This window comes from Artibeus jamaicensis, unplaced genomic scaffold, assembly GCF_021234435.1.
Source record: "Artibeus jamaicensis isolate MK-2021 breed Jamaican fruit bat unplaced genomic scaffold, CSHL_Jam_final contig_1015, whole genome shotgun sequence".
Classification (NCBI taxonomy): domain Eukaryota; kingdom Metazoa; phylum Chordata; class Mammalia; order Chiroptera; family Phyllostomidae; genus Artibeus; species Artibeus jamaicensis.
In genome coordinates, this window is record NW_026521194.1 from 10,493,486 (window position 1) to 10,511,222 (window position 17,737).

General features: G+C 46.7%; 1 protein-coding gene across 1 annotated transcript in view; it reads left to right on the top strand.

The window, feature by feature from the left end:
- The window catches only part of MARCHF4 (membrane associated ring-CH-type finger 4), an 87,614-nt gene extending 71,818 nt beyond the window's left edge, over positions 1–15,796 (top strand). The window contains exons 3-4 of the mRNA XM_053662457.1: positions 551–743; positions 15,429–15,796. Of these exons, the coding sequence (XP_053518432.1) occupies positions 551–743; positions 15,429–15,796 (561 nt within the window). The remainder of the gene's footprint in view (positions 1–550; positions 744–15,428) is intronic.
- The last annotated feature ends 1,941 nt before the right edge of the window (positions 15,797–17,737 follow it).

Below are 17,737 nucleotides of genomic sequence, written 5' to 3' on the forward strand. Positions count from 1 at the left end.
TCAGTAAATTATACTGTTCTTCCTATCTCTCCCTCATACCCTGTGTCCTCTTCTTGTCCTTTGAACTGGTCATCTCTGGCATGTGCATCAAATGGCCGGCCAGGTGCTGCTGTAGGAAAGTAAAGAAAGGCCTGCGTCCTCTCAGCACCTATTAGTGTGAAAATAAATAGTGCTGCTCCGAGAAGAATATTCCTGGGTCCTGGAACACCACTCACACTAATGCTGCGATTCACTTCCGCCTTTCCATTTCTCTGTAGGTATCATAAGCAATTACAAAAACCTCCCTTCCCAGCCATGCCTGCCCAGAGCCCCAACCCCATAATGACTTTTGATCATGTGGTGTGATATAGGTTTCCTCCCCATCAGAAGTACAATGTAAAACTCAAAAACTTGCAAAAATATCCACTGGATCACTAGTTGGGAAGCCCTGGTTTGAATCCTAAACCGGAAGTGAGAGTTTGCGACAACTGAAGGGGGATGAGTGGGAGTGGGCTGGGAATGGGGTGAGGGTATCTGAGCAACAGCTAAGCTATCATTGTCTTTCCCGCAGTGGCAGGCCATCTCTCTGACAGTCATTGAGAAGGTCCAGATTGCAGCTGCCATCCTGGGTTCCCTTTTCCTCATTGCCAGCATCTCTTGGCTCATCTGGTCAACCTTCAGTCCCTCAGCAAAATGGCAGCGCCAAGACCTCCTCTTCCAGATCTGCTACGGGATGTATGGATTCATGGATGTGGTGTGCGTAGGTGAGTCTGGGGGCTTGTCTCTAGGGGAAGTGGGGAGCCATATGATGGTGAGTTAGACAAACCCCTTAGGTCCTGCCCTTGAAAAGGTCAAAGCAGAGCAGGCACCAGCTTTGAACCTGTGAGCTTGAGAGGGGCCAGCGGTTCAGTGCAGAGGAGGGGGAAGCAGGGAAAGAAGGAAGATCTAAATATTTCCCAGGCGAACCTGTCTTACCTGGCTGAATATAAAGATAAGGAGGCTTGCCACTAAGATTTGTGAAAAGTCAGTCAGTCTGTTTGCCTTTAGCAGAATGCTATGGGCTTCCCTCTCTGCTGTGTACCCCATGGCTGCCCAGCCAAACAAGGAATGCCTGTGCCTTGAATTCCATTCTTTTCTCAGCAAAATGCCCAGAAACAGTATCAGTGATACCTGCCTCCTTTTTTCAGCTTTCCATAAGCCTATTCCAATGCCCGAGGTTTCCCTAGTCTAGTCATTTTCAAACTGTATGCGGTGCTGGGCTTCCACGCCCAGTGTCATTCAGGAGGGAGCAATGGAATGCTGCCAAGACAGGCTCTGAAACTTCACCCCTGCCTCACCCTGAGCTTCTGTTCTTTTATCTATTGACATATGTTTCCTTTTCAGGTAAGATTCTGTTTAAAAGGCTTCATTCAGTGTTTAGAAAAAGTTGGAAATTCACCACTTCAGTTTCTGCTTATCCCATTCCCAAATCTATGTTCTTCTGTCTTCCCTCTTGCTAGGTTGGTTGGTGGAGGGCTGGGTCTTTTTGCTTTTCCCAAGAAATGACTATGGCTATTAACTTGGAAGTCTTTGCCCAAATAATTCAGAAGATAGGGAATGGCCCTGGTTTTCCCTGAGTGACATGAAACATGCTTAAGCACTGGTTGCACATCCTGACCCGGAACTTTCAGATGACCCCCCAGGCCATAGTGCTGACTGCCTTCCACAGCTGTCTTCTCTGGGCATTGGTTTGTGTATTATATCAAAATGCTACACTGCCTTGTTTGGCAGAAAAACATCTATTAGCTAGAATTTGGCTGGGATGATATTCATGTGAGTCCCTCTGGGGTCCTTTCATATTAGAACCAGAGACTTTGGAGACTTGCATACTGATTATAGCAGCCAGAGACCAGTGATGCCGGAACTTGTAAACTTGTCTAAGCATCTTGCTGCCACTTCATGCTAGCAAAACCAATACATCAACTCCTAGTTCAAGAGATTTTTAATGATAGTATGTAGGCAGTGAAAGAGACTAACTGATCAGGTCTGGAGGACGATGGAAAAAAGAGGACTGTTAATGGGAGGATTTTGACTTTGAGGCATTTTCATTTAGTTCCCTTTGCCACAAAACTCCCTTCCTATTCCTGCTGAGACTTGGTTTGTTGATGCCAAAAACCAGGTGTGTCTCCATATGGAAGTATGGGGCTCTGGCACGGAGGGGGAAGCACTGGAGGCCCTTCCTGTAGGGACCCCTCCAGCTGCCCTTCACTCTCCTTCAGGCAGGCTTTTGATCTGTCCCTGATGTGAGCATCTATGACATGCTTTCCTGTCACGTGGTGTATTAGTCAGCCTTGGCTGCAGTAACAAACAACTCCCATGTTCCCGGGCCTTACAATAAGAATCATTCATTTTCCATCCATGAGTTTACGAAATGGCTGTGGCTCTGCTGGGCTTGGCTGGGCTTAGCTTCCAATTGTGCATTGGGCTTGGGCCTGCTCTGAATGTTTCCTCATGCTGGGACCCATGTTAAATGAGAAGGGGCTACAGGGGCCCATTCTTCTCCTAACCAATTGCAGGAACACAAAAGGACTGGTTGATATTTGCAATACTTCTCTAAGCTTCAGCTCAGTATTGCCATACTGTTCCTTCTACCCACAGACATTGGCCAATGCACATTACCAACAAACCTTACATAAAAGAGGTGGTAGGGCAGGGAAGTATTCTCTTCCCCTGGTGGAAGCATGGATGAGATAGAGGAGCATCAGCACTGTCTGTCACTCAGGGTTCCATAGATCTGAAGACTGAGAGAATTGAATAAGGAAGAGATTGTACAATCAACCAGTGTAGCCCCTTTGCTTTGCAGTTGAGAGCTGGGACCCAGAGAAGGGAAGCAGTCTGCTCAAACTTGCTCATCTGGGATTAGAAGCAAGGTCTCCTAACTGGCATTCAAGTGCTCCTTCTATGAGCCCTCTTGCATAAGATAGCAGGAGTCCCACGGCATCACTTATGAGATACCTGCAGATGCCACCTGCCACTTTGGTACACCTGGGCCCACTTACACCTGGGGGGAGGCCCACTTACACGAGGGAGGAACCCTCACACACAGGCCTCTTCTGTTCCCTGTGGCTCTGAGCCACCCAGCACACCCACTCTGGCCTGCTTGGTGCTCTGGTCTCTCCTTCTCATAGTATCTCCTCCTATCCACCTGCCTCTCCCTGGCCCATGTCTATCTCTCTAATTTTTTCCTTCTTATATCCACCTTGCATGCAGTCACTCACTTTCTGAGAGAAGCAGAGTGAGCTAAGCTAAAATACTGAGAGTTTTCACATTGTTTTCCTTCCTTCTAGGCTTTTAGGAAAACATAATTTCCCGGATGCACAGCGACACCATGATCTATCCATTCCGGTCTGACAGGCCAGTGAGTGCTTGGAGACAGCCAGTGAATGGGAGGGGAATGCACAGGGATGCTAACTGCTTTTGGTGCCATCCAAATGTGGTCAGATACAGTTATATTTAGGCTATCTCATCTTTTTTTCTTTAAGATTTTATTTATATACTTTTATAGATCAAGGAAGAGAGGAAGAAAGAGAGGGAGAGAAACATCGATGTGCAAGAGATACATCGATCGGTTGTTTCTCGTGAGCCCCCACCTGGGAACCTGGCCTGCAACCCAGGCATGTGCCCAGACTGGGAATTGAACCAGCAACCTTGCGGTCCACAGGCCAGGCACTCAATCCACTGAGCCACACATGCCAGGGCTCATCTCACCTTTAAAATGTTTAGATTGTTCTATCGTTTTGTTGGTTAGAACTGGAGCTAATTCAGTGTCAGAGCATGTCCCCAGGGGCAAGAATGATTCTTCCCATGTTTTAGATGATAAAACATTGTGAGACTGACAGATTTGTCTTAGACCGAGTCCGGCAGCAAGGTAGGACTCTCTGTTCAGTGTTCTTCTAGGAGAGGCTGTCCACAAGAGGAAATGCTGGCAGACACAATCAAAATGGGAATAATACTGACATGGAGAAGGGAGAGAGAGGTAACAGGAAGTAGCTGAAATCACAGATTCTTATGGTGGTTGCGATGATGGTAATTTTGAGGATGGTGATGATGATCAGTAGTGATGGTGATGGTTTTAAGGGTGAAGTTTAAGTACAGGCCACTCCTCCTGCTCTGCAATGTGATGGCCATTTGAGGGAAAATACACAGCACTGCACAAGTAGTTACAGAATATCAGCTTTATAGGGGCTCTCCGGGAGGGAGAATCAAGTAGCACCTGCAAGGTCTACTAGAAATATCTTCGCTTTTAGGCTCAACTAGATATTCAGACTCACAGAACTACCAGTGAGCACACCTGACACCAGATTCACTGAGAGGAATGTAGGACAGGAACCATGGCCCCTACAAGGCAGGTCTGGCTTACCTCTTCAGGTGAGTCCTTGCAGGATGCTCCACATTCTAGTCTAGGGCTAGTCTTTTGGCCCTCAGATAATAGCTCAGGAAGGAGGAGATGAGATTCACAATGGTGGGTGCAGGGTCCACCTTGGTGTAGTTTCCAGGGTCCCCGAAAAATTCTCTGCTTCCCCTTCCTTATCTGTAAAATGGAATGATAACACTGTCTTCAGAGCTGTTGAGAGGATTAAATAAGGTGTATGCAAAGAAGCAGGCACTCCTAAACATGAGTGGCCAGTAGAATTGTAGATTCTACTCGCAGTAGGCACTCAATAAATGTTTGCCCAATCCAGTCACAGCCTAGGGAACCTGACCCTGTGTCCTCACATAATTGAGAGTCTGCTGTTATTTGGAGCAGTGCTTCTTCTTGAAGGTTTCGGCTTCCCTCACCCATGTCCCCTCAATGAGAAGATTTGATTACATCTAATGTCCTGGTTCCACCCGCCTCCTCTTCCGTCATCTCTAATGACACTGTCTGACCCAGCAGAGAAGTTGACAGAGCCTCACAGAAAACAAATGGGACATTCTCTGCTCCAGTGGGTCAAGTTATTAGAATTTAACAAGAGCAAATTAATTAAGGTCTTTGGCACCAAAAACATTTTTTTTCACTCTTCAGACCCAAGAGATTGGCCATCAAAAAGTCAACTTTGCAAAAATGAGGACCTCACCCTCCCTGTTGTTTTGTACTTGTGAGTGGAATGGGGTCAAGGGGAGGAAGGAGAGCAACGTTTGTGAGCTTGCTCCAAATCTTTGAAATGGCGGAATATGGTAATTAACAAAATTATTTTTGAAATGTTTCGTTAAAGCTTCCTCTGTGTGCTGTCCATCCAGGTTTGTTTGTTTATTTATTTGTTTATTTATTTATACCTATGATTTAGAGCTACCTGGCACCTGCCCTCTAAAATAAAGGGATTCAAACCCGGACTTTTGGCAAGTGGGCAGGGGGTGGTGGCGGCAGCAGAGCTGTCAGGACTACAGAACTAAAAACATTATTTTTCAAACTTAACTTTAATTCCCATTAACTAAAAATACATGTATGCCACAACAATTCCTTCCTTTCTTCCTTCCTTTGGGCTAGAAATGTCCTGTCTGTCAAAACTTTTAATTTCCTGATTAGGAAAGTTTGAAAATATGGGGGAGGCAGCATGATGCAGTGGAAGAGACTAGGAAATGGAAGATCTAGTCATCTCAAAACCAGATCAGCCACTAAGTACCTCTGTGACCTTGGGCAAGTGACTTCCTCTTTCTACAGCTCAGGCACCACATCTATAAAGTGAGAGGGTTGAACCTACTAACCTCCAAGGTCCTTGTAGGTCTGACACCCTAGTATTTTGAAGTTACTTCCATTGTGAGAAGGTGTCATAATTCTCAGAGATTGACAGCTGTGGCTGTGGGAGATTCTCAGTGATGGGGGGGCCCAGGCCAAACAACCAATAGGCATCAACCATGTAAATAAGGAAGGGAGGCTCAGTCCATGTGCTGTTATTTGCATGTGGCTTATTGAAATTTACAAATTAGCTATGAACTCATATCTCACCCATGCCCTCCCTCATCTCTATGGCTTCCAATGCATGACCACCTCTCTCTACAGCTGATCTGCTGGATGCTGAGAGGATGAAGATGACTGACTTAGAAGCAGACACAGCCCTGGCTGGTGTGGCTCAGTGGACTAAGCACCAGCCTGCAAACCAAAGGGTCACCAGTTCAATTCCCAGTCTAGAGCACAGGCCTGGGTTGTGGGCCAGGTCCCCAGTAGGGGGCATGTGAGAGGCAACCACACATTGATGTTTCTCTCTTTCTCCCTCCTTTTTCCTCTCTAAAAATAAATAAATAAAATCTTATTTTAAAAAAAAGAACCAGACACAAGCAGTTGTACTGACAGACCCAAAATCTTTTAGGAACACCTCTTGAGAACTCAGTGCCTGCATCATAGTCTTTGGACAAGATGCAGAGTGACCTGTCTCTCGTTGACAGTGGATTTGTGACCAGAAATAGCCTTATCTGATACATTTTGGAGACCACATGGAACACGCCCAAATCTGCTTTTCTCTTGTGGCCTCTAACCTAGTGCCGAAGTGATTTTAGTTAGGGTAACTCCAGCAGATACACATTTAAAATAACCCTCCAAATTTCAGTAGCTTAAGGCAATAGAAGTCTCTGATTGGTAGGAGGTTCTCCTCCTGCCTTGTGGCTCCGCAGCCTCACAGGGCTTCTGAGTCTTTTATCTCCAGCTAATAGAAAATGAAAGAGAACACGAATAAAGGGCATATGTACACTTTTCCCCTCAATACCCAGTTCTTAAACCTTGGCCACATTTGCATATTGTTGTAACTTTCTAGTAACTCCTTTAAAATGAAGTTCTGAGATACTTATTTAATAATAATGATAATGAAATAATAACTATATTCATTATGTACTAAGTACTGTAAAAAGTGCATTATGTACATAATCTTATTTCCTCCCCAAATCCCTATGCTATAGTTACTATTATATTCCCATTTTCTTGAGGTGAAAGCTGAGGCTAATAGTAAGTTACCCAAGGTCATACAATTAAACCCCAGCTTCATCTGATTCTAAAGCCCACATTCTGAACTACTCTGTTATAACAATGTAACACATACATTAAAACACATCTTTGATGAATTCAAATAGAAATTATATATACATACACATATATCATTTCCAAAGAAAAAATCATCTCCTCCATAGCTGCACTCCCTCTGGAGGGAGCACCAGCCTTTGAACACAGAGGGAAAAGCAGCCCAGACACATGGCCTTGTTCTGTTTCAGATAATCCTAAGTTTATGTCCTACTTTATGTACAAGCTGTGTGTCTTTGGGCAAGATATTTAGCTTCTCTGAAATCAGTTTCCTCTTCTGTAAATTAAGAGATAATATCACCCACCTCATAAAGTTTCTATGAAAAGTGGACTATATTTGCAAAGCCATTTTAGAGTGATAGACCATAGTAAGCATTCAGAATATCGGCTATCATCACCCTCATGACCATCACCTTCTTCATCACCATCCAGAGCAGCTGAGAAATGCAATTCTATCTGCACCTGTCAAGGCAGTGAGAGTTCTAAGCCTCATAAAGAAACCCCACAGGAAAGAATGAATAGACTTCTGACCAAGATGGAGGTGGAGGTGGAAACACTGTACCTCCTTGCACAACCAAATTTAAGGACAACAAAGATTTAGAAACAAAAACACAACCAGGACAGAAAATTGAACTGTACCGAAGTCCGACAACAATGAACCATTCATCCAGATGGGTAAGAGGGGTGGAGTCAGTGGCCAGCAGAGAGGGGTCCCGGCAGGAAGAGGCGGTGGTTGGCAGACACAGGTGCGAGGAGGAAACGAGCAAACCCAGTGAGATGCACACAAGGCAGTTGGCTGACCTTGAACACATATTTGTGCGCAGATAAACCAGGCAAAAAAAAAAGGGCAGTGAGACAGACCATGCAACCCAGGGCCCCAGGGCCAGGAAATAAAACCTAAAAGCACCGATTAAAAACTTGTGGGGGTTGAGGTGCCAGCAGTGGCTCCCAGCCTCACAGGAGAGTTCATGGAAGAGACCCACAGGGTCCTAGAATGTAGACAAGCCCACCCATCCAGGAACCAGCACCAGAATAGCCCAATTTGCTTGTGGGAAGCAGCAGAGGGGACCAAAATCTGAGAGAGAATGGAGCAAGTACCATTATTCCCTCTCTGACCCCACCCCCATGTCACAACGCAGCCAGTGGGGTAGACCTGCCCTGGTGAACACCTAAGGCTTGGCCCCTTACTACATAAGAGGTGTGACCAGACCAAAAATGGCTCATTCAGAAGAACAAATCAAAGCCCCAGAGGCAATACTTTTAAGTGACCAAGAGATAGGTAACCTATCAGATGCACAGTTCAAAACACTGGTGATCAGGATGCTCACAGAACCGGTTGATTTTGGTCACAAATTAGATGAAAAAAATGAAGGCTACACTAAGTGAAATGAAAGAAAATGCACAGGGAACCTATAGTGATGGGAAGGAAACTGGGACTCACATCAATGGAGTGGACCAGAAGGAAGAAAGAAACAACCAAACAGAAAAGAATGAAGAATCAAGAATTCAAAAAAAGGAGAAGAGGCTTAGGAACCTCCAGGACATCTTTAAACGTTCCAACATCCGAATTACAGGGGTGCCAGAAGGGGAAGAGGAAGAGCAACAAGTGGAAAACTTATTTGAACAAATAATAAAGGAGAACTTCCTCAATCTGGCAAAGGCAATAGACTTCCAGGAAATCCAGGAAGCTCAGAGAGTCCCAAAGAACTTGGACCCAATGAGGAACACACCAAGGCATATCATAATTACATTAGCCAAGATTAAAATGAAGGAGAGAACCTTAGAAGCAGCAAGAGATAAGGGGATAGTCAACTACGAAGGAGTTCCCATCAGACTGTCAGCAGATTTCTCAAAAGAGACCTCACAGGCAAGAAGGGGCTGGAAAGAAGCATTCCAAGTCATGAAAAGCAAGGACCTATATCCAAGATTGCTCTATGCAGCAAAGCTTTCATTTAGAATGGAAGGGCAGATAAAGTGCTTCCCAGATAAGGTCAAGTTAAAGGAGTTCATCATCACCAAGCCCTTATTATGTGAAATGTTAAAGGGACTTATCTAAGAAAAAGAACATAAAAATATGAACAGTGAAATGACAGCAAACTTACAGTTATTAACAGCCACACCTAAAACAAAAGCAAACTAAGCAAACAACTAGAACAGGAACAGAACCACAGAAATGGAGATGACATGGAGGGTTAGCAACAGGGGAGTGGGAAGAGGAGAGGGGGATAGAAGGTACAGAGAATAAGTAGCATAGACAGTGGAGAGAAAACAGACAAGAGGGAGGGCAAGAGTAGCGTGGGAAATGTAGAAGCTAAAGAACTTATGACACATGGACGTGAACTAAAGTGGGGGACTGTGGGGAGAGGGGGTGTGCAGGGTGAAGGGAATGAAGGGAAGGCAATGGGACAACTTTAATGGCATAATCAATAAAATATATTTTAAAAAAAGAAATGCCACAGGAAAGAATCCACAGTATCTTAGGGCGTGATTCACACACACGTCCAGAAATGGACCTCTCTGTTATACCAATACAAAGATATTTGGGCTCCAGGCTATTTCTCTCTGCTACTCAGGCCTACTGAATTAAGCTTACTTCATGTCAGAGTCTCAGTACTCAGTGATTTTCCAGCAAAGATCTTCTCTCAGGTCTCTGGGTAAGCAGTGACTGGAATGTTCTCACTCTGATGCATTGAGAAACACTCTGTACATCTCAACCAAGGTCAGCTGGCCCAGCAGGGGCCCTGCTAGGATGGGAACTCTTTCAGAAGTCACCGCAGAAGGGACAACTTCTCCCTGGGCACTGACAAGATGGCCCTGAGTGATGGAAACAGAAGGTGGCTTTGCATTTACCCTGAGTGCTTTCAGCATCCTCTGTCCTTTGAATCTCTGTTGAAAGAGTCAGATCACTCAAAGCATTCCTCAAACTAAGACTCAAAGCCTTTGAGTCCAGGTGAGCCTGTCCAAATGGGGCTCTTGGACCCACATCTCGCCAATCCCTCAGGAGACCCTGAGCAGAACAGCCTGGCTACACTTGTGAGAAGCACAAATCTGTCCCCCACTGGAGAATGCTGGCCTGACCCGGCAGCATCTCTGAACCTACCCCAGATAGCTGGTGATAGTGAGTCCTGTCCCACACTTGCCTGACAAGTTCTTTGGTGCAGGTTCTGACAGGGCTGGCCCTGTGCAGGTAGCATCTGGAAGGTGAGTGTTGGCAATGGCCGGGGGGCTTTGCAGATAAGTCTTGCTTCACATCTGTCTGTAATTCTGTAGGGGGAATGGAGCACTCCTCCAGGTCACCACTGAAGGCTCTTGGTGGTGGGAGAGCAGGCATGGGCATGAAGGCTTGTTTCCCCTTCTGTGAAGTTGGTTGGTTGCTCGAGCTTCTTTCCATGGCAGTGTGTTGTTCATCAGTAAATGATGACTCAGACTGAGGATTGGGAAGGAAACTTAGGAGACAGAAGAACAGGTGCTTGTATTTGGGGATGGGGTTGGCAATGAAGAAGGCTGAAGAAACAAGAGTGGGCATTTTCTATGCCATGATCTCCCCTAGCCCCTCAACAATCCAGGTTGCGTAGCCTTGAGTGTTAAATGTGTGCCTGGCACTGTGCCAGTCACCAGCACACAGGGCTCATCACCTCATTTATTCTCATAACGACCCTATAAGGAAGGGGTATGAGCCCCAATTTACTCAGAAAAAGGAAGTAACTAACTTAAGGCCACCCAGTTAGTAAGTGACGGTGCTCCGAATGTTCAACGCACGTTCGTCAGCGAGTTGACTCTACACTGTGGGACCAGAGGTCTTTGGGTCTGAGAGAGGAATGACCCTTTTCTCCAGTGGCCTTACATTTTCATGTCTGTCATATGTGAAAGTAGAGGATTTTTAAAAACTACTTATAGTTACATTTTTGTTCAAAATGTAGAGCCTTCGGAGAGCCAGTGAGCCAGGATAGGGACCGTGTTCTAGGCAATGCAACACAAGTATGGTCTGCACACAGGCAGCAGCAGCATCGCCCAAGAGTGTCTTAGAAATGCACATTCTTAGGCCTCACCCCAGACCTACTGAGTCAGACTCTCTGGGGGGCACCTGGAAATCTGTATTTTAACAAGCCCCCTGGTTGATTTTGGTACATGCTAAAGTTTGAGAAGCACTATTGGAAAGTTGCCTGTAACTTTTATAGCATTTCTCCAGGATAGCAGCAGAAGATGGGGGTAGGAAGGGGGAATTCTAGCATTGGGGAAGAGACCAGAGGCTTCTTTCCAGACTTCTTAGTTAGCTTTGTCCTCTTAGCTCTGTATGTGATGGGAACTGGGAGCTCATAGAAGCACATAGTAGGTACTCAGGAAATACCAAATGGAATTAAATTGTATCTCATTGCTGTGGAAACAGCAAGGGTTGATGGCCAAGATGCAGCAAGGGAGGACTGAGATGCCGTGTCCGAAAGAACTCCTGATGTGGCTGTTGTGAGCTAGGGGCATGGGAGTCATGCCGGTAGGACCGCCCACTCACAATGGCCGTGTTCTCTCCCATTCTCATGGGCTGAGCAAAGGGTCATTATGGCTGGAGATCAGAGGGAGATGCTCTCCATCATCTCCATCAGGTGACAAATGAAACGTTCTGACGACCTGTGGGACCTACACTTTTATGAGGAAGAGGAGGCCAGAAAGGTAGAGAGACATTAGAAAGGCAAAGGCAGCAATTCTGGAACTGGATTTTCCACAAATACGGCCCAGGGCTCGGCACCTTGTAGGTGGTTACCAGGTAACTGTTAAATTGAATAGAGAATCCCAGAAAAGGACTCATCAAAACATACTGACTTTCTAACACTACCATGCCCTCTGATTTCCCATTGTACCCTTCTCCTACTTCTCTGCCTGCCTTCACCAATAGCCTTCTTTCCTCCTGTTCTAGTTTCAGTCTCTCTCCCTCTTTATCCACTGCCATTTCTTACCTGTTTCCTTTCTCTTCCTTCTCTTCAAACTTGCCCACTTCACCTTTTCCTATCAGATGAGCCCAAACCATTTCCCTCCATTAAAAAAAAATTTTGCGACTCAATGAATCAGTAATTTGTAGAGCAGGAAGTTGAGGGAGTGCTAGGAAGTAGATGTGAATGAGGTAGTTTGTGCTTTTCTAATTTTTGTGAAATAAGCATTATCTACAAAAACAGGTGCATCTTCCTCCCCTCCAGCCAACTATCTATTAAAATGGTTTAATTACTTCCTGAACACCAGACAGTTAGATAATTAGAAAGCAGTATTCAGACTAAAAATTTGAGCCACCCTACTCAATCAGCGTAAAACTGTCTGATCAAGAAGCTAATTAAGAATCAAGTGTAGTGGCTCTTACTGGAAAGAGTTAGTTTAGGGCTTCAAAAGCTCCTGCCTTCTCTCTTCCTGAGGACCCTGCCTCCTCCATCATCACCAAGGATTCATTAGTCTCCCGAAACTGTATCAGCTGCCGAGGCCTCCATCCTACCTTCTTTCCTCAAGGGGCTTATGATCTAAGGGGAAGAGCGCAGCAGTATTCAAGCAAAGCTTGTGGACTAAATGAACAAATGAATGCTACAGTGCCAAGAGCGCATAGATACATATTCAAAAGGCTGAAAGAAGTGATGAGAGTTAGCACATTGGGAGAGGGTGAGAGACTGGGTAAAGAAGTCTCCTTGTCCAGAATGAGGAGGGTCCACATGTGGCCTACAGAAGATTTATGAACTTCCTAAAATCATAGCAACAACTCATGTATCAGGTTTGTCCCCTCACCCCAGGAAGACGGCCCTTAGCTTTCATGAGATCCTCAAACACATTAGGATATACTGAGCTACAGGGAGACTGTCTCTCCTTTAATGAACCCTTAAAGACTTGTTGCACAGAGTGCAATTTTAAGAGCTGTTGGAACACTGGCAAAAAGAGTGGCAGTGGGTAGCTGTCTCACCTCGAATCGCAGTGTGTTGGAGGCTGGGAGGCTTTGGGGGTATTCCCATCCAGTCTCCTTGTTTCACACCAAGGAGGCTGGAGTGACTCACTGCTGTTTGCTCCCGTGAATCAGCTCTTTCCCAGGGACCAGACCAGCTGCCTCTGGATTTACAATTGCTGTAAATCCCACTGTGCCTCATCTTCAGTCACACCACTCACCATCGCAGGTCCTAGTCTCCAAGACCACCCTCCCAGTATGGACAATCATCCCTTTCCTATTTTACTCATCCCTGAGCCGGCCCCATCTTCCCAGCCCTTCTGTTGTACCCTCTGGACCACATGGTCCACCACAGGCAACGTCTTCTCTGAATGTTACTTTCATCTTCCCTTAATTGCCACAAAACTGTTTCCTGGAGGTGGTGTTTCTTGCATGGCTGTCCCAAGTGGTGGCTGCTTTTGCTCTCATACACTATTCTGTGGGGTTGGGGGTTGGGGTCCATGTTGTCCTTGCTCCCCATTACCACTTCCAAACCACCTCTCTTCCTTTGTCCTTCCAAAGCTCCAGCCACTTTGCAGTGCACGTCATCATATATTCCCACCTCTTTCCCCTTGATGCTGTTGGCTGCTGACCACCTACTCATGTTCCTTGATGTACCTGGATCATCTGCTCCCTCCCACCAGTGTTCAGCATCTCTACAGATCAGTGGTTCCCAGCAGAGGTGGCACCATCCCCTAGGGTGAATTTTGGAAATGTATGGGTTTTTTTCATTTGTTCTCTAATGTAGTTGTGCCATAGCATTCATGTTGAAATTTATATAGTCTTGTTATAAATGACTTCCCTTTTGTTTTTCTTTACTTTATTTGTTAGGGCATCATTTGTTAGAGAGGGGGGAGGGAAGGGGGAGGGAAGGAGAAAGAGAGGGAGAGAAACAATGTGTGGTTGCCTCTCATGCACCCCCGTTTGGGGACCCAGCCCTCAATCCAGGCATGTGCCCTGAGTGAGAATCGAACTGGTGACCCTTTGGTTTGCAGGCCAGCACTCAATCCACTGAGCCACACCATCCAGGGCAAACTGCCCCCCCCCATTCTATAAATTTATTGATTCCTTGCCCAATGCATAGAAGTGGGAAGGGATGCAGGTGACTTCTAGAAACTGAAAAAGGGCATTCTCCAACTTTATAGAGACCTTTTGTCATTGACAATGCAGCTTTCCTTTTTTATTTTAAGTGATTCCTTATCCATTTTGTGTCCTTATTTCTCTCCTCGAAGCCTAGGCTCCATGGGCCAGTGTCATAATTACTCCCTCGCAAACATACATCACTCTCTCTCCTGTCTCACTTGACCAGAGAAACAAGTCTACATTAATTAAATCCAACTCTCTTCTCACTCCACAAACACACCTAGCAACCAGCTGAAGGTGTAGAGAAAAATCACACAACCAATGGCTAGACTCACTTCAAATTTATGTCCACAAATTTCAAATGGACACCCAACAACATTAGATAATTCTGCCACAGCTCCATTGTAAATTCACCCTCCCATTTTCCAAGATAATTATTTCCCACTTTCTCTTTTTCTCCCCAAATTGCCAACTTAACCCTATTTTATCTTCCTCACTGCATTTTTTCAGCACCAGAAGTAGTCCTACTGGCTTGTTTACATGTCTGTTGTGTGTCTCTCCACTAGAGGGGATGTGAACTCTCTGAGGGCAGGGTTCTGCCTCTTCAGCTCACTGCAGTATCTCTAGACCTTGGCATATAGTAGGTATTCAATGAAAATTTCTTTGCTGGATTGTCTGACATGGCTTGTTTCTGACTCTACCTCCCCTTCCCACCAGCTAATATAACTACGTCGAAGTTTTCTTTCCCAGGGGTGTGTGTATTTCAGTAGTATTGGGCTATCTCGGTGCGGACTTAACCAGTAGAACTTCAGACACCATTTGGCAGGTATGGAATGACCATGGGTTTTCTTTTATAGTGCTGTTGAAGGCGTACGCTTCATTCAACATCAGCTTAGTACTGGGTGCCATGGATACATGGCAGTGGGAGAAAAAATACAGGATGAAGCAAAAGTAGGTTTACAGTTGTGAGGACTTGAAACACAGAGTTAATTTTTGTATTATTATTGGTTATTGCATTATTTCCCTGAAGAACAACTGTGAACCTGCTTTCGCTCTACCCTGTATTTGTATTATGCCTTCATGGGCAACAAATTTGGATTTTGTGAAACCAAGACATGAGCAGGCAGAGTAGAAATAGGCAAAGGTATCCCATACAGGTGCTCAGCTCTTTCACGGACGTGGTGTCGAGGACTTGCATCTACTGAAGACTCGCTGAACCTAGGAATGGCAGCATGGGAACCACGTGACTCAGAGCTGACAGGTAGATTTGAAAAGCACAAAACAAACTATGTCAATCCAGCTTGCTCCCACACCTACATCCTTTTATAAATAAAGGGAGACTATGACTTGCTTTTCCTTACTTGGCTTTTATTTTTCTCACTGCTATCCCAGGTCTCATCATCCACGAGGGACCCTCTGTGTACCGCATCTTTAAACGGTGGCAGGCTGTCAACCAGCAGTGGAAAGTGCTGAACTATGACAAGACAAAAGACCTGGAGGATCAAAAGTCAGGAGGCAGGACAAACCCCCGAACCTCCTCGTCCACCCAGGCCAACGCCCTCTCCTCCGAAGAGGAGGCTGTGGACACCCCTGCCCTTGAGGAAGGCCCTGCCAGGGCAGCCAGCCAGCCCTCAGGCCCTCTGTCCGATCACCACTGTGCTTACACCATCCTGCACATCTTGAGTCACTTAAGACCTCATGAGCAGCGGAGCCCCCAGGGCGGCAGCCGAGAGCTCGTCATGAGGGTCACGACAGTGTGAGAGGAGAGACCTGGAAGCGAGGCCGTGACCCTGCACAGGAGGGGAGGGGAGGCTTGGAAGGGGCTGGGCCCACTGGGATGCTGGTCTGGGAAGCAGGTGGGGGGAGGCAAGGTTCCCCCCCAAGGGGCTGGAACAGAGGGTAGGCAGAGGGTGGGGAGCCTTGAGGGGTCTGGGGGCAGGATTGGAGCTGGAGTGAGTGAGGCTGGTGTGGTTTTGTGGTTTCCAATCAGTCAATACCATTCGCCAAAAAGAGCAAGGAAAACCGATGCAAACTCAACAATGAAGTGCAATACAGACTGAGCCTATCAAAACACAGCGACAACACTGGCCAGATGTCCCCATGCACAAAACACTTGGGAGAGTGGAGGCTGCAGGAGGTAGAGCTGGCCTAGGGGTGGTGCCCACATGTGTATGTGTGAAGGGAGAGAAAATGCAAAGGGCGTAGGAACGAAAAGTACTTGTGGCCTGCCCTGCTTTCCCCTTCAGTTTGTTTTGGTTTCTCTCTGCCATGATCCACTGGCAGTTGGGGGGGAGGGAGAGGGACGGGTGTGGGCTGGCAGGGATGACACACAGATTTTGCAGCCCCTGGCTCACCTGGTGGGCAGGATTTCTCACTCAGATGACTTCAGTGACTCTGGGTGGACGGTGGAAGGAGGGAGATGTTGGTATGAGCAGCCAGAGGTTGTGGGGTGGTGGGGGACAGATTCCTCCCTTCCAGACCTTCCAAACTGGAACTCCCAATTTCAGGTGGACTCAAAGAGGAATTAGGTTGGGAGATGGGTGTCTTTTTGTGCCCTCGTTACTTTATTTTATGGTTATTTGGCTCAAAATGTTTACAGGACACACACACACACACACACACACACACACACACACACACACACACACATACACACACACACAAACTAGAGAAAAGTACAGGTTTCTCCTGGGTATCTCAAGCTGTCAATACAGGAGTGACTTTCCCTCCTGCCCACCCCCACCCATGGCCAGGACATGCTGAGTGCCATGCCCCTCCAGGCTCGGCACATGCTCAGAGCCACTGGATGTGTCCCGGGGAGCAGGGTGGAGACCAGTCTAAGTACTCCCTGCTGCTGTTTGGCCAGGCCCTCAGTGCTAGCGCTCCCTGGCCCTTCCCCAGTGCTGAAGCAGCACCAGGGACCCCACTGGGGAGCACTGTCTCTCCAGCCTGTCTGCTGGTTCCTGGGACCCTGCCAGAGAAGGCCACTGAGTGGTCACCTACAGAGTTTCCTGTTGTCAATGCACAATGGCTGCGTCATCCATGGGTATTCAAGGGACACTGTCAAGTACTTTTTTAAACCAGTTTTTAGGGTTTTTTAAAACTCTCTGTTGTTTGTATTATTCTCTTAAAAGCTTGAAAATAAAATTTCTTTCCCAACCACTCGTGTCCTCTTCCATATGTGAGCTTCCCTTCCTCCGTCCCGATCGCCCTCCCTGGTACGACCCTACCTGCCTCCCCCATGTCTTCTCCAGCCCTAAGTCTCCTCCGTAGCAAGGAATCATGAGTGTTTCCATTTCTGCTTTGAGGGTACAGATGGGGCAGGGCAGGTGTGTGTGTCCCTACTGTGAAGCACTGGGACTCCTGGCCTCTTCTCGGCTCCCTGGCAGATGGATTCCTTCAGGTCAACAAGACCAACTCCCAAACCCTCCCCGGGTTTCTGCCCAGGAAATCTAGAAGTGGAGACAAGAGTGCTGGGGAAAATACGGAGAGCTTTCAGGCTCATCAGGTCATTTTACAGAAGCTGAGAGAACCACAGGAGGGGACGAAGGTGTTAGGACCCCATTTTCCTGACACTTTTCCTTTGACTATCAGAAAAAGACGCCAGGACAGGGTCCCAAGAGAAGGCTTGGACACACGAAGAAGCAGACAAGGTCTTTCCTCCCTTCAGTCTGACCTGCCCACCTTCCTCACGCTGGCAG